This window comes from Triturus cristatus, chromosome 10, assembly GCF_964204655.1.
Source record: "Triturus cristatus chromosome 10, aTriCri1.1, whole genome shotgun sequence".
NCBI classification, from domain to species: domain Eukaryota; kingdom Metazoa; phylum Chordata; class Amphibia; order Caudata; family Salamandridae; genus Triturus; species Triturus cristatus.
The window spans coordinates 103,647,598-103,672,339 of NC_140593.1; the positions used below are offsets into that span (position 1 = coordinate 103,647,598).

Consider the following 24,742-nt stretch of genomic DNA (forward strand, 5'->3'; position numbering starts at 1 on the left):
AGCACCATCCAGCGAATCAACGTCTGCTTTGCCGCCGCCTCCCGCCGGAGCCCGAGCCCAGAGACTGACAAGACCTGGACCTCCAGACCTCTCACCGCCCGATCCACAGTCCCTGCAAAGAGGAGACCCGTGGAGGCACCGAGACACGTGGAGCCAGCCATCTTGAAACGACCACGACAAGCTGACCAGTGCAACAACCGAGGCTCCCTCCAAGTTGTGCTTTGGGTCCTGAGAAGCCCAACCCTCGAGCAGCATCTGCACCAAAGGTGAGCCCTCCAGCATCTCCACGATCTGCGTGGGGCCCTTCTGCATTTTGCCACTCGACGCGCCTAACCGGTTGCTGGCCCGCTGGCTAGTGGCCATCTTGGCGACGAAATCTACGACAAACACCGCTGGTCTGGTTGCTCCAGACTGGCCCTTGCTCCCCTCCAAAGGAGCAGTTCCTCTGACCTTGCTGGTCAGAACCAACAGCTGATTTCCGAATCCTCCTGCAATTGCTTTTGCCAAGGCTTGTTTGCTTCGATCAAGTCGCCGACACCGCCGACAGCGAGAGCCTGCGTGGGACAGCTCGTGAGCCGACTCCTGGACGTCGTCGACCTTCAGGGACCACGTGGCTGCGGAGACAAGCTACCCCTCATCACCTGTTTGCACCCGACATCGCCTGGTACCCACCTGGTGCCACGCTGGTCACTGGCTAGTGACTGTGAACACTGTCCCCTCTGCTTACAGGTCTTCAACATCTCCGATCCACTCTTGGATCCACTGCATCTCTCCCGGACCGACCGCCTGCAGCATCTTTGCCTTCAAGCTCCACGGAACAGATAGAAGAAACCCGACGCACTTTGAGGCCTATGCACCCGCTTCCTGTGGGTGAGGTAAAGCTGGTACTCCGGTGCCCATGTGTAGTAATACATCTCTAGTGCCTGGGTTCCAAATCTTAAGTTCCTAGTCAACCCGGAAGATTCCTTTTGCAGTAACTTTGTACTTTTTACGCACCCATTGAAACCTATGGGAGCACGCGTGTGACTATTTGCTCTGCACACGCCACCCGTGGACCTCCTGGTCACTAACTGACGTTAGCTCCTTGTAGGCCCAGCGATTCTAGAGGCCCTAGGCCTTTTCCCTTTTCTGTTCGTGGTTCTTATACCACTATTTTAGTATATGGTTCGAGTGGCCACCAGGGCCTATCCATATAAAGTGCAACTTCTGTGTATTCTGTGATAATCTTGTTTGACGATTTGTGCTCCTGTGCTCATAAAGAGACTAGGGGTTACTTTGATAAATAAATACATATATATTTTGAATATATATCTGTGTGGTGTCCTTTCATTGGTATAAAAGGGGGTTACTATTGGTAAAACAGCTGGCTTAACACGCATCACGAGTTTAGCCTCAAAGACTGCTTAGCCTACGCTACCACTAGGGCAGCTAGTCCGAAAAGGTTGACTTACAACCACACCATAAGGGTTGCTTGGCATGGTACAAGGTGATCACTTTAACTAGTGAGCATCATATACCAGGCCAACTTCTCACATTGGTGAGCAGCGGTTGGATTTGAGCTTGCTGTGTTTTACCATTGTAATCTCTTGGTTACCAATTGAAAGATCACATAGGTACCTGTAGGTACATATAAAACAAGATTAGATATACTTAAGTTCTACTGAACTTAGTTGTTGTAGAGCAAAGGGAGTAGCACACCCTGACTACAACTACTAGATAGGTTTAGTAGGTAAACCCAAGTGTAGGTAGATTGCAACACATCCACCCACACTTAAGAGCAATGGCCGGGGCAGAGGGGTCCACTGTACCCATCTCTGTTGAGAGTGACCCCCAGAGGGCACCATCCAGCTTTGCTACCCTTAATCAGAATGAGCTCAGGCATTTGGCAACTCTTAGAGGCCTTAAACAGCCCAAGAACCCAAACTCTGCTGAGCTCAGAGAGCTCTTACAGAATGATGAGAATCAGAGAGCACTCAAGAAAGCTTCCCAGTTAGCCCCCTTAGGGACAGGAACAGGAGGCCCCCCTTCTGAAGATGCCACTGAAGTACCCCTTCCCAATAGTCACCCCTTAGATGGGATGCCTACCACAGAGGATGAGAGTGAAAAGGATACTGACAGTAGTGAGGATGAAGGGAGAACTAGCCCAGTGCCAAGTGTTAGACTTGGCCCAGCTAAACCAAGGCTATTGGGGACTGACAGTGGGTTCAACCCACTGGATCTCCCCAGTGGACTTAACACAGGGCTGGGAAGGCAAAGGAATCGCTCAGGTGACTCCAATGCTTCCCATGGCTCTAGAGGCTCTCAAGGTCACTCCAGGAGAAGGATGACCACCCCTCAGAGGAGGGAACATGAGGCCAAGATGCAAGAGGCTCAGCTGAGGATCAGGAAGCAGGAGCTAGAAGTAGCCCTAATGGAAGAGAAACTTAGCAAGGCTAGACAGCATAAAGAGAGTGGGTCTATACCCACTGGTGGCAGCATTGTCCCTAAGGACAAAGATAGGGTTTTCGACAATAGAAACCTGTCTAAGGTTGTGCCCCCCTACAAAAGTGGGGATGACATCCACAAGTGGATAACTGCTCTTGAGAGAGCCTGCAAAGTACAGCAGGTTCCTGAAGATCAGTGGGCAGCAATCCTCTGGCTCTCCTTTGAAGGAAGAGGCAGAGACAGACTCCTCACTGTTAGAGAAGAGGATGTCAGAAACTACAGAGTCCTGAAGAGTGTTCTGGTAGATGGGTTAGGCTTAACCACTGAACAGTACAGGTTAATGTTCAGAGACACCCAAAAGACACAGACTCAGGACTGGTCTGAATACATTGAATGTGCCACTAAGGCTTTGGAGGGTTGGTTGCTGGGAAGTAAGGTATCTGATTTTACAGGATTGTATAATTTGATGATGAGAGAGCAGATTTTAAATAACTGTCAAAACCAGCAACTGCATCAACACTTGGTTGACTCTGATCTGACCTCTCCCCAAGAATTGGGAAAGAAGGCAGACAAATGGGTCAGAACCAGGGTTAAGCAAAAGAACCAGAACCAGGGCCAAGGGGGTGATCAGAAGAAAACAGACCAAAAGGGTGGAGATCAGAAATCTAAAGACCAGAAGTCTTCAACAGGGCCCCAAACTACTGCTAAGGAGGGTGGGTCCCAACAACAGTCCAAAAAGAAGAAAGAAGGTCAAAAGAAACCCTGGTGCAATCATTGTAAAAATACAACTCACTGGACTAGTGATTGCAAAAAGGGTGGAGCCCCCAACACTGTTGCCCCTAAGGCACCTGCTCCCAGTACTACTGTTAGCAGTGTTGGTCCCCAGACAAAGGGTGTAGTGGGAATCACTATGGGAACTGAAGGAGATTCTGACTTAGACAGAACCCTGACACAGGCAGTCTTGATCTGTGATGGGGACATTGATTTGTCCCTGACTGTGAGCCCCAGTAACCTGGGCAAGTACAGACAGACTCCTTTAATTAATGACAAAGTGGCTCAAGCCTACAGGGACACATGTGCCAGTGTCACTATGGTGACACCAGGCTTTGTGGACCCTGGACAGTACATACCAGGTGAGAACTACCTGGTGACCAATGCCAGCAATGCCACTACTTCACACAGTGTGGCAGTTGTTAACTTCTCATGGGGAGGGGTAACTGGCCTCAAAAGGGTTGTGGTTAGTGCAGACCTCCCAGTAGAATGTTTGTTGGGCAATGACCTAGAGAGTTCTCTATGGTCAGAAGTGGAGTACAGGACTCATGCAGAGATGTTAGGTATATCATCACATGTCCTTGCTGTGACCAGGTCACAGGCCAAAAAGTGCCTCACTGAACCTCAGGTCTTGGATCCTGGAACAATGGACCAAGCACCTACCAAGAAGAAGAACAGGAGGGTCAAGGCTGTGCCTTCCCCCCTGCCTCAGAGTGATGATCAGCCTTCCCAGGAAGCTGATCTAGAGGACCCTGAAGGAACTGTCCCTGAAGAACTTGAACCTGATCAGGTTGAGTTTCTGGGGACAGGGGGACCTTCAAGGGCTGACTTGAGGCAGGCTCAGTTATCCTGTCCCTCTCTTGAACCCCTCAGACAGCTGGCTGCTGCTGAGGCTGCTGGGAATGCTCAAGGTACCCATAAAGTGTATTGGGATGAAGGGCTCCTTTATTCAGAGGCTAGAGACCCCAAGCCTGGTGCAACCAGGAGGTTGGTTATACCTCTGCAATTTAGGGGCTTCCTTCTTACCTTGGCCCATGACATTCCTTTAGCAGGACACCTAGGCCAGAACAAGACCTGGGACAGACTTGTCCCTCACTTTCACTGGCCTCATATGAATGAAGATACAAAGGAGTTTTGTCGCTCCTGTGTCACCTGCCAAGCCAGTGGCAAATCAGGTGGCACAACAAAGGCCCCCCTGATACCACTACCTGTGGTGGGGGTCCCCTTTGAAAGAGTGGGAATAGACATAGTGGGTCCCATGGATCCTCCCACTGCATCTGGGCACAGATTTATACTGGTGGTAGTGGATCATGCCACCAGGTATCCAGAGGCAATTCCCCTTAGGACCACTACAGCACCTGTTGTGGCCAGGGCCCTGCTGGGAGTATTCTCCAGAGTGGGGTTTCCTAAGGAGGTAGTATCTGACAGAGGTACCAACTTTATGTCAGGATACTTAACAGCTATGTGGAAGGAATGTGGTGTCAACTACAAGTTCACCACCCCTTATCACCCACAATGCAATGGGCTTGTTGAGAGATTCAACAAGACCCTAAAGGGTATGATCAAAGGATTACCTGAAAAGCTCAGGCGAAGATGGGACATCCTTCTACCCTGCCTTCTGTTTGCTTACAGAGAGGTCCCACAGAAAGGAGTTGGCTACAGCCCCTTTGAATTGTTGTTTGGGCACCCTGTGAGAGGCCCACTGTGTTTGGTGAAGGAAGGATGTGAGTTACCTCTCAAAAAGCCTAAGCTAGACATAGTGGACTATGTACTTGGTCTCCGCTCCAGGATGGCTGAGTATATGGAGAAGGCATCCAAAAACCTTGAGGCAAGCCAGGCCTTACAGAAAGCTTGGCATGACCAAAAGGCTGTCTTGGTTGAGTTTCAGCCAGGGCAGAAGGTATGGGTGTTGGAGCCAGTGGCCCCAGCAGCACTCCAAGACAAATGGTCTGGACCCCATACAATCCTGGAAAAGAAGGGAGAGGTCACCTACTTGGTCGACCTAGGAACTCCCAGGAGTCCCCACAGGGTACTCCATGTTAACAGGCTTAAAGCATATGTTGACAGGGCAGACATGGGCTTGCTCATGGCTACAGATGAGGGACAGGAGGAAGAGAGTGACCCTCTCCCAGACCTGTTGTCTCAGAACCCTGAAGATGGCTCAGTTGAAGGAGTGACCCTTGGAGGCAACCTCACTGCCCATCAGCAGACTGAATGTAGACAGGTTCTACAATCATTTTCACATATGTTTTCCTTGATACCTAGTCAAACTGACTGGTGTACCCATGTTGTGGACACTGGTGACAGTCTGCCTGTAAAGAACAAACTTTACAGACAACCTGACCACGTCAGGGACTGTATAAAGGCTGAGGTACATAAAATGCTGGAATTAGGTGTCATTGAACCCTCAGAGAGCCCCTGGGCTAGCCCAGTGGTTCTGGTCCCCAAACCTCACACCAAAGATGGCAAGAGAGAGATGAGGTTCTGTGTGGATTACAGAGGACTCAATGCTGTCACCAGGACAGATGCACACCCTATTCCAAGGGCAGATGAGCTCATAGACAAACTAGCTTCTGCAAGGTTTTTGAGCACATTTGACTTAACAGCTGGCTATTGGCAAATCAGATTAGCTGAGGAGTCTAAGGCCAAAACAGCATTCTCAACCCCAGGTGGGCATTATCAGTTTGTGGTGATGCCCTTTGGTCTGAAGAATGCACCTGCCACCTTCCAAAGGCTGGTGAACCAAGTCCTTACTGGGTTGGATGACTTTTGTGCAGCATATCTTGATGACATTGCTGTCTTTAGCTCCACCTGGGAGGATCACCTGATCCACCTGAAGAAGGCTCTTGAGGCCCTGCAGAGGGCAGGCCTCACTATCAAGGCTACTAAGTGCCAGATAGGGCAGAGTAAGGTTGTATATTTGGGCCACCTTGTAGGTGGAGGCCAAGTTCAACCACTGGAGAGTAAGATACAATCCATCAAGGACTGGTCCCCTCCAACCACCCAGACTCAAGTTCGAGCTTTCTTGGGCTTGACTGGGTACTACAGGAAGTTTGTTAAGAACTATGGGTCCATTGTGACTCCTCTTAATGATCTGACATCCAAGAAGATGCCCAAAAAGGTTCAGTGGACAGTAAGCTGTCAAAAGGCATTTGATGACCTGAAGGAGGCCATGTGCTCTGCACCTATCCTGAAAAGTCCTGACTACTCCAAAGAGTTTATTGTCCAAACAGATGCTTCTGAGTTGGGTGTGGGAGCTGTGCTGTCACAACTTAATGTAGATGGTCAAGACCAACCCATTGCTTTTATTAGCAGAAGGTTGACCCCCAGAGAGAAGAATTGGTCAGCTATTGAGAGGGAGGCCTTTGCTGTGGTGTGGGCCCTGAAGAAGCTGAGGCCATACTTGTTTGGCACTCACTTCAAGATTCAGACCGACCATAAGCCCCTCTTGTGGCTAAATCAGATGAAGGGTGAAAACCCCAAACTGCTTAGGTGGTCCATTTCCCTACAGGGGATGGACTTTACAGTGGAGCACCGGCCAGGTACTGACCATGGGAATGCAGATGGTCTCTCCAGGTACTTCCACTTAGGACATGAAGACGAGACTGGTCAAGGCTAGTTTAATGTCCCAGCGTTTGGGGGGGGGTTGTGTAGGAGAGTAGGGTCTGCTATCCTATGGTCACCCCAAATTTTTGCTTTTTGCTTCACTGGTTTTTGACATATTGAGGCTGTGGGCCTGCCAATCAGACCCCCAGCCTGCTGTTCTCTCTACTAAATTAAAACTATGCACCCTAGGTGCATAACCAATTGGAAGTGGATCACCCTGTCAGCCCCTGTACCAGTGTACACTAGGTACCCAGGGCATTGGTGTACCCAAGGCCTGCCAAGGGCTGCAGCATGTATTATGCCACCCCAGGCTTGGCCTAACGATTTGACACAACTGGCTGATCACTCAGCTGGGGTAAGTTGGTGTAATCACCTCTTACTTAGGTGTAGTATACCTATACCTAACCTTAAATGGGACACCTGGTAACCTATAAGTCACTCCTATAGCAGGCCTTAACAATCCTGAAGGCAGAGTGCTTGGTTCCATGTGAGATGGTGCTCTGGCATGAGCTGAGCCTGTCTGCAGTGGTCGGAACAACTTCCTTCTACTGTTTCCAGATATCGTCATACCATATACTCTTAAGTGCATTATGAACCTCGCGGTTAAATGCTATCTTTGGTTTGGCTTTATCAAAACATGTCGAGTAAGGTGTCATACGAATTGGAATACTAACCCCTCGCCAATTCTGGCGACGGGGTTAGCATTCCACCCTTCTAGAGGGACACGACATGAACAGTACCTGAAACCCGGGTAAAATCAGACATAGCCTCAGCTCCACAAAATGGATGCTGCCACCACAGACACAAGTCTGCCCTCCTGCTGCTGGGAGTCCTTCCAGCTTGGGAGGTGTGGACAAAGGGTTTCCTGCCAGGGGAGGTGCGTGCACCACCCCAGACAGGATTTTGTGTATTGGTCAGGTAGGGCTTGAAAGAAACCAGACATGCCTGTGGCTCACAAGGAGCCTCGGTGCATATGCCAGTTCAAACCGGTCCTGGGGCACACCAGTCCCGGGCCTGGGGCGAGCTGGACAAAGGATTGGGGGTGTAACCACCCCCCTTCCTGGTCCCACCCATAGGGAGGGACCTAGCAGGTAGTCCGGCCCCTAGAATCCGAATAAAGGTAGGAGCTGTGTCCTAAGACTTCAGACATCCTGGAATCAACTTGAAACTAAGAAGAAGACGGGAACTTCGACATTCTGCTGCACAGAAGACTGAAGAAAATCTCCCCTGTGGTCAGGGAGTGACCACCTTGCTAACGCAAGCACCATCCAGCGAATCAACGTCTGCTTTGCCGCCGCCTCCCGCCGGAGCCCGAGCCCAGAGACTGACAAGACCTGGACCTCCAGACCTCTCACCGCCCGATCCACAGTCCCTGCAAAGAGGAGACCCGTGGAGGCACCGAGACACGTGGAGCCAGCCATCTTGAAACGACCACGACAAGCTGACCAGTGCAACAACCGAGGCTCCCTCCAAGTTGTGCTTTGGGTCCTGAGAAGCCCAACCCTCGAGCAGCATCTGCACCAAAGGTGAGCCCTCCAGCATCTCCACGATCTGCGTGGGGCCCTTCTGCATTTTGCCACTCGACGCGCCTAACCGGTTGCTGGCCCGCTGGCTAGTGGCCATCTTGGCGACGAAATCTACGACAAACACCGCTGGTCTGGTTGCTCCAGACTGGCCCTTGCTCCCCTCCAAAGGAGCAGTTCCTCTGACCTTGCTGGTCAGAACCAACAGCTGATTTCCGAATCCTCCTGCAATTGCTTTTGCCAAGGCTTGTTTGCTTCGATCAAGTCGCCGACACCGCCGACAGCGAGAGCCTGCGTGGGACAGCTCGTGAGCCGACTCCTGGACGTCGTCGACCTTCAGGGACCACGTGGCTGCGGAGACAAGCTACCCCTCATCACCTGTTTGCACCCGACATCGCCTGGTACCCACCTGGTGCCACGCTGGTCACTGGCTAGTGACTGTGAACACTGTCCCCTCTGCTTACAGGTCTTCAACATCTCCGATCCACTCTTGGATCCACTGCATCTCTCCCGGACCGACCGCCTGCAGCATCTTTGCCTTCAAGCTCCACGGAACAGATAGAAGAAACCCGACGCACTTTGAGGCCTATGCACCCGCTTCCTGTGGGTGAGGTAAAGCTGGTACTCCGGTGCCCATGTGTAGTAATACATCTCTAGTGCCTGGGTTCCAAATCTTAAGTTCCTAGTCAACCCGGAAGATTCCTTTTGCAGTAACTTTGTACTTTTTACGCACCCATTGAAACCTATGGGAGCACGCGTGTGACTATTTGCTCTGCACACGCCACCCGTGGACCTCCTGGTCACTAACTGACGTTAGCTCCTTGTAGGCCCAGCGATTCTAGAGGCCCTAGGCCTTTTCCCTTTTCTGTTCGTGGTTCTTATACCACTATTTTAGTATATGGTTCGAGTGGCCACCAGGGCCTATCCATATAAAGTGCAACTTCTGTGTATTCTGTGATAATCTTGTTTGACGATTTGTGCTCCTGTGCTCATAAAGAGACTAGGGGTTACTTTGATAAATAAATACATATATATTTTGAATATATATCTGTGTGGTGTCCTTTCATTGGTATAAAAGGGGGTTACTATTGGTAAAACAGCTGGCTTAACACGCATCACGAGTTTAGCCTCAAAGACTGCTTAGCCTACGCTACCACTAGGGCAGCTAGTCCGAAAAGGTTGACTTACAACCACACCATAAGGGTTGCTTGGCATGGTACAAGGTGATCACTTTAACTAGTGAGCATCATATACCAGGCCAACTTCTCACAAGGAGCCACCACATGGGGGGGGACAGGAGCCATCACGGGGGGGGGGGGGTCAGGAGCCATCACATGAGGGGGGAACAGGATCCACCAGGGTGGGCACAGGGGTGGGCATGCAGTATTCTAGTATCATCTTTGTCTCTTTCAGGGTGGGGTAGGGCTCCTCACCCCCTCCTGGACAAGACAACGAGACGACAGGGTCTCTGTCAAAAATGTTAGTTTTGCCATCCCCACTGTGATGTACAGTACTTAAAGGAGATACTCCAAGAGAACTGATTTAACGGATTGTCCTCCATACTTTGTTAATCAGTGTGGGTGCGATTGTGCCATGTCTTTATTTCATTACATTTTAGACTGCATGTTTGAAGAACCGAGGTTTTCTTACAATTTAGTAACATTAATTAAACTCTGTGGAGAGAACCACGTGCTGCCTCGGTGTAATCAGGGCCTGTTCTACGATTTTTATGGCCCTGGGCAGGAAGGGAATGTGTGAGGCCCCTCTAAATTGCAGAGACATGACAGGACGCATTCAGGGTTGTTTGCATCTGAAAAGATGCCCCTGCGACCGAAGCTGCAGCCCCTCCCTCTCAGTCACCTTCAAACACGACTTAACAGCTCATGACGGGGCTGAAGGTGTGAGTGTTGCCATCCCGCTGTGCCTCTCCAATGCTGCTGGGTATCTGAGCTGCGGCTGCAATCTCCCACATCCTGCGAGGCGGCACGGCGCCCCTGGCTTCTAATCGCGGCGCACCGGGGTGCCGCGGCGCACACTTTGGGAACCACTGCCCTAACCCTTGGTGTTGTAATGGAACTGGTTCTATTGCTCCTTTTGTTAGAAGAGCTTGTACTTCTTGTTTGAGCAGTTGTTGGTGCTCTAAGAGAGTTTGTGAATGTGAGGTGGAATATTGGGAGAATTGCCACTGAGCGCCAAGCAATAACCATGTTGGCCAAAGTCCAACACCTATTTGTCTAATGTTATTGACTGCCAAATGGGAAGAAATTGATAAATCTTCTCCAACTGGTGTATGATGATCGAGGTAATTGTTATGAAGTCAGTTTGTAGTGAGATGGAGATGTAGGTGTTAGGGTACCTCAGCCTCGGACTTTAAAATTGTTCCCTCTGTAACCGCCTATGTAAAATCTTTTTATTGGGGGGGGGGGGGGGGGGGGGGGGGGGGTTTGGGGGGAGGATTGATTGTGTTCCATATGAAGATGTGGTTGGAATTTGTGGAGGTACTTTTGGAGCCTCCCCGCTCATATAAGATGAGCGGTGAAAGGAGCATCTGGTAGAGGGTGACTGTAGTGCTACTTCTGCAACTTTCATAATTTTCCTCAAGTGATTCATCCACTTGAGGACCAAAATGATGTTCCTTGTCGAACAGGGCATTTAGTATTGCTTGCTGTACTTCTGGTTTTAAGCAGAAATTTGTAACCATACGTGTCTTCTGAGAAGAGTACTAGTGTGGACTCCTCTGGCTGCAGTATCTAACACGTAATAGAAGATTTGGAAATTATTATTTCCTCCTGTACAAGTTCCTGCCCCCTTTCTGTGCCCTTCTGGGAGATATTGGAGTAAGTCTTTCATTTCTTCCCAGTGAGCTCTATCGTATCTAGCCAAAAGACCTTAAGGACCGACTATACGCCAGTGATTGGCAGATTGCAAGCCCACTCTTTTACCCAAGGCATCTATTAGCTTGGACTCTTAGTCCGGAGGTGGAGCATCCCCTGTAGTTCGCGAATTTGTTCTTTTATGACCATTAGAGACAACCAAGAAATCTAAAAGGATCTTGCCTTAATAAAAAACTGAGTCAGATGGTGGGGGTTTATATTTGTATCCATTCTAGGTGTTATGATACATGCCCGCACTGGATCTCTAAAAATGTCCCCAGCATGCCTCATCTTACCTTTTAACAAAGGTAATGATTGTGTTGTCCTATGTATGGTCCCTAATGTTTCAAATAAGAAATCTTCTTCCAAAGAGTCCTTGTGTAAAGTACATCCATGGTATGTAGCTTCCCTGGCAATTACCTCCTGGTATGAAGTATTATCATCAGGAGAGGAAGGTTTAGCAGGGTATAGGTTTGGGTCTGCATCTGTAGAAGGATCTAGATTGCAATCAACCCATTGATCTGGTGGTGGTTGCTCATAAGTGTAATCCCATCCCCTATATCAGAATCTGTACGTGGAGAGCCCTGTGGTGAAACGCCTAGAGGGTCTGATGGGGGTACCATAGGTACTGGTGAAGAGGGTGGAGGGGTAGGAGAAACAGGGTGAAGAGGGCTAGTAGCCATGTCCTTCAGAGGGATTTTATATACAGTGTATCTTTCTTTTGGAGGATATCATCACTGGTCTTTCTGTAATATGTCCAGTATCTGGATTTCTATACCGTTTTTTCTGTTTTGGATCCAAGTTTTGTTGCATGGTTTCCCAAATTGGCTCTGGAGCCTTTTGAAGAGGAGCCTTTTGTTTGGGTGCCAAAATTTACAGGACGGAGCTGGATTTGTCTTTTTTTTTTCCTTTTGGAGCCAGAGCTTAAGGTGGCAAATTGAGTTCTCAACTCGAGCCAGAAGGCTTGACGTATGCGTTCAGGGCCGAGCCAGAGGGCAGGGCGTTGGAAAGAGGAGTCTCGTGCCTACCATGGCCAGATGGCAGTGGTGGTCCAGAAGCCTTATGTTTGATGTAAGCTGGTTTTGTGAGTAAAGGGGCTTTGGTAATGATGGCACCTTGGCTGGCTGGAACGTCTCGGGACTTGAGCTCTAGCTCCAGCTCAGAATCTGAATCTTGGATGGAGAAGGCCTCTTCTTCCTACAGAGCAGACGCTTCCTTTTCTTACTGTTCAATATCTTCTCCGAAGATACTGGGGGCCTCTTCGATATTTTGTCGCTGCATTTCTTTCCATCAAGCCCTGCAGTCGCGGAGGGTCTTTTTTGAGTGGCTAACAATTTATGGATTTTTCATAGTGTAGACAATTTTACAAAAGTAATTCATTAGGCTTGGAAATGTGTTTGTTATAAACATTAATCAAGGCTATCTTAATAGCAACATCACCTCTAGTCATAACCTATAAAAAAAAAAATGCAGACCAGACACTAGTGCAGACACATTAACATGTAATAGCTTGCCAAATACTCAACACATTAAATAACTGCCTATTCCAACTGCAGTTTCTTCACTTGAGATGCACTGACCTGCATGCTTACACAAACAGCCTCTCCGGTTGATGAGTCAGCAGTGCAACAAAGGTGTTCTGAAGGACAAAACTATAAAGCCTACATGGAACTAAGTGAGAGCACACAGGACAAATACACACTGACCAACTTTCAAATGGGAACATTTATTGAAGAACAGCGAGTTAGAGCTCTGCATTGCCACTAATATACTGAAGATTGTTTAAAGAGTAAACACTTACGAATACATTGTCAGTTTTTCCAGATCGTCGTGCATGTTAAAGGGATACTGTTCTCCCAGTTGAAATAGTTTTTCTATTGCTTCATATATAAATATGAGACAAATGAGTGCAGCAAACGCTTCCTCTGTAAACCGTGTGATGTAGCAAACGAGGCTACTTGCATCTGTTGCTACCAATAGTAAGCAGAGAAATGCCGTCCACAGACCAATACTGGTACGTAGAGACAAGTAGGAAAGCCCATAATCTCTGCAAAATGGAAAAAGAAAAAGGACATTATAGTTTCTCGTACTCCCACACACTCCTAAAAGGTTTCATCAACGAGTTCTTAACAAAAATATTCAACATTTCTATACAAATCTGTAGCTGCTCATCTTCAACTTTAGACAATGGCTGGGGGAACATGACACAAGAACATTTCCATTACTTTACGTGCAAGTTGCATGCATATTTGAACTAAGCACTGAAAGTGAGAAAGGTGTGATCATCACGTTAATAAAATGAACCACAACAGCCCTACATATATACTAAGACAAACACAACCATCCACCTCGCCCAGTGAGAATATCTAACTCAGTAGCACCTAATATTGCATTTCACGTGAAAAATTTTGCTCTTTAATACCAAAACAGTACACTTGGATTAGGAGAAACATGTGATTTACCTGCATATTTCTTTTTTCTTTAAAAGGTACTTGCTGCTCATTACCTTTTCTTTGATTTTTTAAGTAGTGGTCATCAGCATTAAAAATTCACCTAACAAGATTTCCAAAAATGCCTTTAGCAGAGATAATGGCCCTTGATTGTAGGTACACCAAACAAATTCGGGACCAACATTTCCCATCCTAGTGTGCACCAGCTTACCCTGGATATTAGGAGCAAGTGGGAAACAGACCATGGGTAGTCCCATTCTGTAAAAGGTTCCAATTTTTCAAATTAGGCAGATTATAGTTCAGCACAGGGAGCAGCTCTTCCAGGCCATTCAGATTACTTGTCTAAAGGACACACTTCGGTGCTACGCAATCTTAAAGTAATACGGACTGTACAAATGTCTGTTTTCAAGCAATTCTTTCTGCATCTGAAACATTGGCTCATGGGGTGGTTGTCCTTTAAAGCTCTTGGGTGGTAGTTATAGTGTACCAATCAGACGGTTTGCGATGGACTGCTGTTAATCGGCTGGAATCTTTTACATATCCTTAATATCCCCATTAATTTTCCGCATTATTGTCTGGTCTTAGGATTTCTTTAATGGTTGTTAATAAGCCTTCAATACCTTCCCGACAGCTGGTATACATTACAACAAGCATTTACAATGCAATGGTCTCGGCATTGGTAAAGTTAGAGCTATTGGCATTGCTCATGACATTATTTTTGTTTGTTTTTTGTTTTTAAAACATTTAAAGAAACAGCATTTTCATGAGCAATGCCAATAGCTCTAACTTTAACAATGTCGAGACCGTAATTAAGGCCAAAGGATGTGTGAAGTCACTTCCGCTACCCCAGGCATTCTGGTGAATTGACGCCCATGCTAACTCCTCTTAACTTAACGCACCACTAGAAACTGGACAGAAGGCTTCCCTTCCCTCTAAGCACAGCACTAACCAACACATTTTCATCCGTAACCAATCATCCTTGGGTTAACCTCGAACTGCGGATTACGTTGAAGCGTGCTGCTCGCCATAAAGCGCCTCGCGAGGCACAGTAGGCGCTGTGTAAATGCAATTATAATGCATTTACCTCACAAAAGCACAGCGGCCGTCACCCCAGTCGGTGCCTCCAAGAGGTCCCACCTGCGAGGCCTCGCCTGTGATTTACGCCCAGCTAACACATTTACTTACCCCGCGTGCCTTGGTGTTTCTGTCTGTTTTGAAAGTTAAATACACATCCCAGCGGGGTTGAGTGAGGGCTCGGCCAGCGGTGACACCCGGGTGTTTTTCTTCCTGACAGCCCCCCATCGACGGCGAGGACAGTGTGATGGCAGCGGGGGGCGCTCCTCGAAGGAACTTCAAAAGCCGTCTGTCCTCGCCGAGCGGCCAGGTTCCTGTCGGGGAGGCTGATAAGAGACCGAGGCCGCCGAGCTCTTCCTCCGCAGAGGAGTGCGGGAGAGATTTAAAGCCTGCTCCTCCTAAAGCGCTTCCTCGGGTCAAAAGTCGCCGACATTAGGTTATAATGAGACACCCCAGGCCATTTGTAAAGGCCTGGCATCGGGCGTGAGGAGAAGGGGGTGCGGGTAAACGTAGAGCATGCCGCAGCCATCAGGCACAGGACAGCGCAGGTGGTTGAGTGAATGTAGTGATGAAGACGCTGCCCACTCTGGCTGACGTCACAGAGGAGGACTGTCCTGTGGGGAAACTGGGGGATTTACAGGCAGAACTATGGTTCTATAATTCTAAAAAGCCCGTTGGGCTGGGGCGGGAGTCAGACAGAAAGACTGTCTCAACAGTAGCAGCTCTACGGAGGCCGGGTGTGATGATACAAATGAGACTGCTAGGCGGAGGGCGTGGACACGCAAACCCACCCTCTGCAAGCTTAGCTTACCTGGGCTCGGCTGTAAATTGATCCCTCCCGTACCAGCATTTCGGGCTTCCATTGTGACTGGTTACATCTACCGCACGCACCGCCCGGCAGCGCAGGCGAGGAGGAGGAGGAAGAAGAAGAGGAGGAGGACGACGACGACATCCAGGAGGTGCGAATACCGGGCAATGATGATGATGAGGAGGACGACGACGACGACGAGGAGCTGGAGAACAGCCGGGAGCCTGAGCTCAAGGAAAACAACCGGAAGACACCACCGCCTTTCTCCGAGGCAGAGAAGAACTGCCTCGGAGAAACGCAGCGTCGTTTTCGGATTCGGGGGCGTGTTTTGCTGTTGTCTCCTCCCTGAGACTTTTCGCAAAAAACACGCCCCCCGATCCGAAAAGGACGGGGCAGGATTGGAGTGACGGGACCTCTTCTCCAATGGCTGGCCAGCATTTACTAGGCCAGCCAATGGAGAACAGGGTAGAAGAGGGGCGGGTTCAAGCCCCTCTTCTCCCAAGTCATTATCTCTCGCGAGCGAGACTGCGCAAGCGCAGCCATCGCTAGCAGAGACCTAAAAAGGATACATGCACGCTGTTCAAACTTTCTATTGACTGCCAACTTAAATGGATACCTTAAACCACAAACTAATCTGAAATGTAAAGGCAATTTGAGCAAATCAATACGGTCTTAACTGTATGTCTGATGTAGTCTGTTTTAGTCATGTTAGTACATACAGTAGTATTGCGCATTACAAATATGTACTTGGAACCACGTTTTGCACTCTACATCTCATTTCTTGACAATTTGTTTTGCAGTAAAATTTTATATTTATGTTTAAGATGGAAAATTAATCCTAGTCAGAGCCTCGCTACCATTTGAGGTGGACTCCACCATTGTTGATGATAGGGGGAGGTTTGTGGCGGTGGCGGGGCGGTGGGAAGGAAGAACTTTGGTTTTAGTTTCGGTTTATGTCCCGCCGGCCCTGCAGGCCTCCACGTTCACAGATCTGGGTAGGGCCCTGCTGGATCTCCCGGGGGGTATGCTTGTGGTGGGAGGTGATTTCAACGCTGTTGGCTCCGGCCTGCTGGATAGATACCCGCCCAGAGACACAGGGGGGGCTCAGAGGTGGCTCCCAGACTTCCTAAACACGCTTGGCCTGATAGACTGCTGGAGGCTCCGGCACCCCACACAGAGCCAATACACGTTCCACTCCGGGGCACATGGTAGTCTCTCCAGGATTGATTACCTACTCACTCTGGCTGCGCATGCCTCATTGGTCTCCGAGGCGAGGCACATGGCGCGTGGTATATCTGACCATTCGCCAGTGTGGATCCGGCTGGATCTAGGTCGGGAGGGAGGAGGAAGGGTGGCCCCTATCAACCCGTGGTATTTCCGAGACCCCAAGATGCGCAGCGCGCTGGTAAAGAAAGTAGATAATTTTTTCAAGGATAATCAGGGATCCGTGGACTCGGCAGTGTCGCTGTGGGAAGCATTTAAGACCGTGCTCCGAGGGGAAGCCCTCTCCCTAGTAGTAGCTGCCAAGCGGCGGAGAGATGGCGAGGTCCTGCAGGTTGAGGAGGAGATCGCGGCTCTGGAGGGAGCGCTGGAGGAGGAGGTTACAGAGTCCTCACTGCATGAGCTTTGCTTGAAGCAAGCTGAGTATAAGGACCTGGTGACGAACGCCGCTAAGACCCTCAGTAGGGAGCAGCAGGGCCGATTGTATGATGTTGGTGACAAGGCAGGGAAACTCCTGGCTTGGCTGGACAAAAAAGAACGGGTCAATAGAGTTGTGCCAGAGTTGGCGGGAGAGAGGGGAGAGGCGATTGTGGAACCCGAGAGGATTGTACAGTGTTTCTCGGACTATTTCTGTAGGGTTTATGCCTCAGTGTCGGATAGGCCGCCCGAGGACTCGTCTGACCTCCTCCGTGATATCGAGTTGCCCTGTCTCTCCGACATAGATAGGGACGATCTAGATGGTGACATAACGGTTGACGAGGTGGCGGGGGCTATCCGCGCGTTAAACTCGGGTAAGGCCTCGGGACCGAACGGTTTGCCGGTCGATTTGTACAAGCTCTTTCCGGATAGGGTCGCCCCTCACCTGCGCGCCATGTTTATGGAGGCGCGGGGGAGTGGGACCCTCCCGTTGGACCAGCGACTGGCGACGATCGTGGTTATACACAAAGAGGGCAAACCCCGAGATAAGTGCGCCTCATATAGGCCTATCTCACTTCTTAACGCAGAGCCGAAAATTCTGGCTAAAATCCTGGCGACCCGATTGATTAGGGTACTCGGTGACTTGGTCCACCCGGATCAATCTGGCTTCATCCCGCACCGAAACACAGCGTTAAATCTTCGGCGCCTTCATGGTGTAATCGCCAGGGCGGACACACTGCGTGAACCAGCTATTATAGCGTCTCTTGACGCCACGATGGCATTCGACACGGTGGAATGGGCATATTTGTGGGCCGTGCTGACCAAGTTCGGCTTTGGCCACGGTTTTGTGAGTTGGGTGAGGTTGCTGTATGAGGGGCCACTTGCGAGTGTGGTGGTGAATGGTCGGGCGTCGACTCCGTTTCAGCTTGGGAGGGGTACCCGGCAGGGCTGTCCCCTGTCGCCTTTGTTGTTCGCCCTCGCCCTTGAGCCGCTGGCTGCGTGGATACGTTGGCACCCGGATATACGGGGCCTTAGATGGTCGCCTGAACACGAGGACCGTATTTCGCTCTATGCCGATGATATCCTGCTGTATCTTGCCTCACCCAAGAAATCACTTATAGTGGTCTGTGACGTACTCACATCTTTTGGTAGGAACTCGGGTCTTGTTATCAACTGGAGTAAATCATATTTGTATGTTCTTAGTGGCGAGGTTCCCCCGATCCCTAGAACATGTTCGATACAGGTCGCTCAGCAGGGCTTTGTGTATTTGGGGATCTTTATCTCCATGGACTCTGCTGTGCGATATGAGAAGAACCTGCTCCCCCCCCTGGCACGCCTGAGGCGGGATGTTGAAGGCTGGCGGAGGCTGCCGCTCTCCCTCGTTGGGCGTGCGGCCCTGTTCAAAATGATGTCGCTTCCCCGCTTCCTCTACGCACTGCAGAATACTTTGGACTGGGTTCCGGCCAAATACTTTCGGGAGGTCGAAGGCCTCCAACGAACGTTGCTTTGGGAAGGGCGGCCGCGAATAGCTATTGCAAAGTTGACGCTTCCATGGTACGACGGGGGCATTGCGCTCCCAGACATCCGACGGTACTATTGGGCCACCCAGCTGAGTGCGATTAATCATGGGTTTTATGGCCCTGCCCTCAGCCCTGGGTATGCCATGGACAGGTGGTTGCTGCGTGGTGGTAACTATTACAGGGCGTTGTATTCGCGGTCCTTGGACTCGTCCCTCACGGGGCCTACTGCTGTGGCGGTGCGAGTGTGGAAGATGGCAACTGACTCGCTGGGCTGGAAGGATAGGCTCACCCTCGCTACCCCGCTATTTGAATCTGAGAGACTGGGTAGGCTTTGGCACACAAAAGGCTTTGACAAATGGGACTTGATCGGCATCTCCAGGGTCGGAGATGTCCTGATTAAGGGGAGGGTGAAGTCCTTTGAAGAGTTGCAGAAGGAGTATGAGCTGGGGCCATCTGAGTTTTTCCGCTATATTCAGGTGCGTCACGCCCTCCGATCAGTCCTCATAGAGGGTGAGAAGGTGCCTGAGTCCTCTCCTTTGGAGGACCGGGTCCTTGATGACCATATGCCCGAGAGCACGATCTCGCTCATCTATAAGAAACTGATCAACGTCCGGGCGGATATGCTTCTGGGGTTGAGGGACCAGTGGGCTAGGGATGGCCTCGAGTTGGATGACGAGGATTGGCAGTCTGCTGTTTCCTCTCCTAAGGAGGTTGCGATCCCGTCGCGTCTGAGGCTGGTGCAGCTTAAAATACTGCATCGAGTGTATGTGACGGGGCCAAGGCTGGTTCACATGGGATTCTCGGAGGACGGCCTATGCAGGAGGGGTTGTGGTATGGTGGGTACTTTCCTGCATATCATTTGGGAATGTGGTGTCATCACGGAATTTTGGAGGAGAGTCCATGCAGTGATGGGGGAGGTGACGGGCATTGCTATGCAGCCGGAAGCGCGGTGTTGTCTACTGAATGTCTGGGGGCCCACTGATCATAATGCGGCGCAGACCCAATGGGTGACTCTGGGCAACATGGTCGCTAAGAGAGATATCGCGCGATTGTGGGGCTCTGCGGGGCCCCCCACATTGACCGCGTGGAAAGAAAATATGGACTGGAGTATGTTAAGGGAAAAGACGGTCTATTGCGCTAGAGGTCGCCCCCGGAAGTGGCACGCCATATGGGGGCAGTGGAATCAATACAGGGGGGGAATATGTCTTGCCCCGGATCTGGATCCTCCCGAGGAACAGCTTTCCTCCTAACCTTCTTTCCAGCTCAGTATGGTTTATGGACTTTTTGGCCTCTACAGTCCCTCTTCTTCCTCTTTACTTTGTACTGTACCTGTTAGATGAGTGGGGTCCGGCCTCCCCTGGGGGGCTCATCATGGGCTTTCAGTGTTCTTGCCTTGCTGGGGTTTGTTGTGCGTTTTTGTGTTTAATTAAAATTGAACCTTTGCACTTCTCCTTTCATGGCACTGGGGACGCATCTCTGTTTCTATATATCGATGCTGCCGAACCTCTGGGTTGTCGGCTGAATAGCTGTGTCCTGACTTTTGACAATAAAGGTTTAAAAAAAAAAAAAAAAATGGAAAATCTATTTCCATTACGTTTTGTGGAGAAGTGCTGTGAAGAATTTACAGCATTCAAAATAGAAAATGAAACAGGATAGCAATCCTATGTACACTGGAATTTTTATGAAGCCTAGAAGATCACATTAGCTGCTAAGCAACTACAACACAATATCTTCAGCTACACACTGAAAAACATGTATTCAACTACTACGATGTTTAAAAGGCAACATGTGCAGCTTTTACTGCTCATTTTTGTATATTCGGGTAGGTTATGCAGACACAAGCAGTCCATCAGTCATTTAAGGCTTTCTGGTAGATTTTCAGGACAATGTTAAATGGAGGATAACTGTTGTGTAGGCTGTATGTCAGAATATCAGCAATAAAAATATTAACTACAGAAAATAGACATACTCCACATACACTAGGCTTGGAGATACATGTTTGCTATCTACTTGAATTGCTTCAAGGTAAGTGGATATGGAGAAACAGCATGGGACTATTTAGGATTTGATATTTTTGCAACAATTAACATTAGATATTCGGGTAGTACACCAAGTACTATGGCATTCTGGACTGTCTTCACAAGATGGAGCAGTGACAACAACTTAAGTCATGATACTTATACACTATTCTTCAAATAGGTTAAGGCATCAAACAAAATGCAATATTACAACACAATCAACTGGGTTGACATTTTAACGAGTAAACTATCACTTTTACCAAACTGTTTGAAGACAACAAAAAGGGAACTTTTTAAATATATGATCAAATACATTTAGAACAAACACATTTGGGACATTCTTTCAGGTACAAGACATTCATTTTAGAAGCTATTCCGCCACCACAAAACTAGATAATGTTATGCTCTACATTAGTACTGAATCACCATATTCCTCGCTAAATAAAAACCAAATATACTGAGCTTTAGCATTAAACAATTCAATAGTCACATAATTTATGCTAAACAAACTAAAAACACAAGAATTACTTACTTGCAGAACTTAAATAATATCTTTTCAAATACAAGAACTGGCCCTGTGCTTCCCAGTATTGTGAGAGGTTGCCCAGCAAAGAGAGAGTATGCAATTCCTGTCAAGGATGCTCCAAAGAGAGATTCGATTGCACTCTGTTTAAGGGGCGAGAGAAAGAAAAAACAGCCGCTATCGCGCATTGCTGCCATGATGGGAGAAGAGTTGAACATATTGACATTTTGTAATTGTTGTTACAAACGTGCACAGTAAAAAAAAAAAGAAAAAAAGAAAAAAGGGTCAGATCAACCATTTCTGCATCAGAATATATACCAAAACACTGGAACATGCATATTAATAGAATACGATCTCTGAAACAAGCACCTGCTTCTCTGAAGCTTCAACTAAGGTCTTGGGGGTGTGTGTGTAAGACATACACAAATCGCTTTAGTGACAATTGGCAATCGGGTATCGCTCTGTAAAATGTAGTATGTGGTAAATCTCTGAACTAAGGGAAATACATTCTTGAGAGAATGTATATTAATTAGGTTGCCTACATAAAGCGTCTCATCGTGCAATAGGCAAGATGCTGCCTACCCATTTATCTGCAGTGGTGGAATCAAATAATTTGTGGGCTTCACCTCATACTATCGAGAACAAAAGTACACCGGGTCTGCAGAAACAGCATTTAACATTCAATGTGGTGCTCATGAAAGGTGGCAGACTAAAATGCAAAACTTGAGCTTTTTATTAGTTACAGTACGGAGTGAGAAGCTCAAATGTTTCAGTCGATCCTGGTCAAACTCTAGCCTAACAAAGGGCAAGAAAATAGAAAATGCTTTAGTAATGTAAGCTTTTTATGATAGATTAGATACTACAGAAACATTAAAGTACATCACACAGCAGTAAGAGTAACATTGTGAATTAAGGACCAGTTGCTTCGTCCATACCAACTGTGGCAAAGAGCTCATCAGTCCATAATATCCTCATGACCACCAACACATGGGAGAGCTTGTACACGTGTGGCAAGGCCAACAATGATGACTTAACACGGGTGAAAGGCACCCTCACCCCAGACCCTTTCCAGTTATGCCACCTCCAAGGTTACGCCTTAATTTCTATCACAGGAATGCAGGCTGAAAACTATTTTTTCCTACACATGCATTTGTAATAATCATCTATTGACAGACTTACTCTAGCTCTTCTCAAAACCCAACAAATGTGAATGGATGACCACAGAGTGGAGAAGGATGCTTAGGCAATGCCAGACTGTAGGGAGAAAAGGTCTACTGTATGTGAAGGTGATCTTGGATACTTGAGACCTTGGTGTTAAATCTGAATTTGGCGTTTGATCAAAAACCTTGTGATTGTGAATCGTATAATCTTTCTGTGCCTCAAATGGTAAATATGTGTCATATTTGAGTAATCCCTATATGAGAAAAAGTTACCCCCTAAAAATGCATTGTTTAGGGTCTGGGACAAGGTGGGAAACAAAACAAGACAATATATGGTGCTTCACCGTCCGACGCGACCTGTTCTTACTTCAAATGGGGCTACAAATCTCTCCTATTGCTGGCACTGTGTGAATGACTCACTGAGATAGTACATTGCGTCTTTAGTAAGCTATTTTCTTTATTTTTCTTTCTTAATTTGTTTGATTTCTTTACACATCTACAAAGCTCAACTAAATTATACATAAAACATGATATAAATACATACAATCTGTACAACACAAGTTAATTTCATTGGTACAAACAGATGATTCTTGGATTATTTATTTTCATATTAAACAATGGTATCAAGAACCTTAGAGTAAAATAGAATGCAAAAAAAAGGAAAGCCATTTCTCTATACAGGGATTTTAAGCAAAAAATTAATATCTCTTACCACTACTTATAATTAGGATTTATGAGATTTTTAAATAGTATAAAGCAATAAAACAAATAAAAAATAAGACCGCTTGGAAAAAAAAAAAAAATAAATAAAAAATAAAGACTTGGGGCCATATGTAGGAAGCCAAATTGTGATCGTAAACGCTGAAATTCGCAGAACTTCAGCGTTTCTGATCACAATTTGGGCAGTGTGCTATGTAGCAGACAAAAACCCACTCGCAAAATAAGGAATCGCAAAATTTGCGATTCCCTTTTTTGCAAATTCATTTAAGGAATCCCAAATTGCGATTCCTTAAATGCAATGTAGGAAGCACCCAAGTTGGTAATTTGGGCTTAAGGAATCGCAAATTACCACCAACTTCAGGTTGGTGGTAATTTGCGATTTCTTTGAAAAATTCACTTTTTTTTTTCATTTTTCAAAGTGCCATGTGGCGCACATATATGCCCTCAGCACATGTATGTGCGCCACATGTGCACACATGCGTATTTCAGGGGTGCAACAGGGTGTCCTATTGACACCCTTGCAACCTTGAAATCTCATTCTCAATTTGCGATTCTCTAATTGGGAATCGCAAATTGGGAATATCTTCCCATTAATTCATATGGGCCTTCTAGCCTATAGGAATGAATGGGAAGGTATTCCTTATTCGCGAATCTCAATTTGCGATTCGCAAATTAAGAATATGCAAATCCTACCTACATTGCGTTTTGCAATTCTCGAATTGCGATTCCCTAAAAATCGCAATTTGAGAATCGCAAAAAACGTTTTACCTACATATGGCCCTGAATGCACTATCTCAGCGGGAAATTCACACAGGGCCAGCTATAGGAACTATGTGAATTAATATATGAATTACTACAGGACGCGGGGGACGGTACAGCACCATATATAGATTTGAGTCATACTATTTTTGAGAAAACCCCATCCAGTGTGAATGGTAAATAGTCTAACAACCCACTGTACACAGCTCCATACAAATGTTTATATTACACAGAAGCACAGATTTGAAACACCCCAGGGCAGATGTTCTCCATCTTTGCATGCAAAGCGGTCATGCTGTTAAATAGACCTAGAGATATAGGAACAGGTCTAGGACAGCCATGGACCTAGTCTCTGCTCAGTGGCAGCAAGAACACAGACCTTCAAAGAAAGTATATTGTTGCACATCATAAGGAAAATGCTACTTCTACTGAAAATATCATTTTGTAGCATGTAGTGCTGTAGATTTGCTAGTTGCAAGGTTTTATTTGAAGCCCAAGATGTGGTGCGACTCCTCTTGGAGTACGTTGTGCATGAACACAGACTCCTTGTCGGATTGTTTTCGCAGAGCGGCTAATAGTGTGTTCCGAGTGTCAATGTAGATATGGTGAGTAAAGCTCAATATGCAGTGAAATACAGTAAGCGGGAGATGTTCCGGGGACCAAGGCAGGAGCATTTTCCGTTAGTAGCATGTGTGGATGTTAATACACATGCTTAGCATAAACTGTAAAGCAGTACGGAAGATCGAAAGCTGTCAACTGCAGCTGCTCAATCTTCACACAAGGAGGTAGAGATTTAGCAGGTTCGGGAGAAGAACCCTCCCCAGCTACTGTGACAGAAGATCTTCCCGATGGGGCAGTCTGATCGGAGGATTGAG

General features: G+C 47.8%; 1 protein-coding gene across 7 annotated transcripts in view; it reads right to left on the reverse strand.

The window, feature by feature from the left end:
* SLC4A7 (solute carrier family 4 member 7) overlaps nt 1-24,742 on the reverse strand; it is a 470,313-nt gene that overhangs the window by 160,514 nt on the left and 285,057 nt on the right. For all 7 annotated transcript variants that reach the window (XM_085630550.1, XM_085630551.1, XM_085630545.1 and 4 more), the window contains 2 exons: nt 21,238-21,371; nt 12,999-13,244 (listed from right to left, as the gene is read on the reverse strand). In XM_085630550.1, the coding sequence (XP_085486676.1) occupies nt 12,999-13,244; nt 21,238-21,371 (380 nt within the window). The remainder of the gene's footprint in view (nt 1-12,998; nt 13,245-21,237; nt 21,372-24,742) is intronic.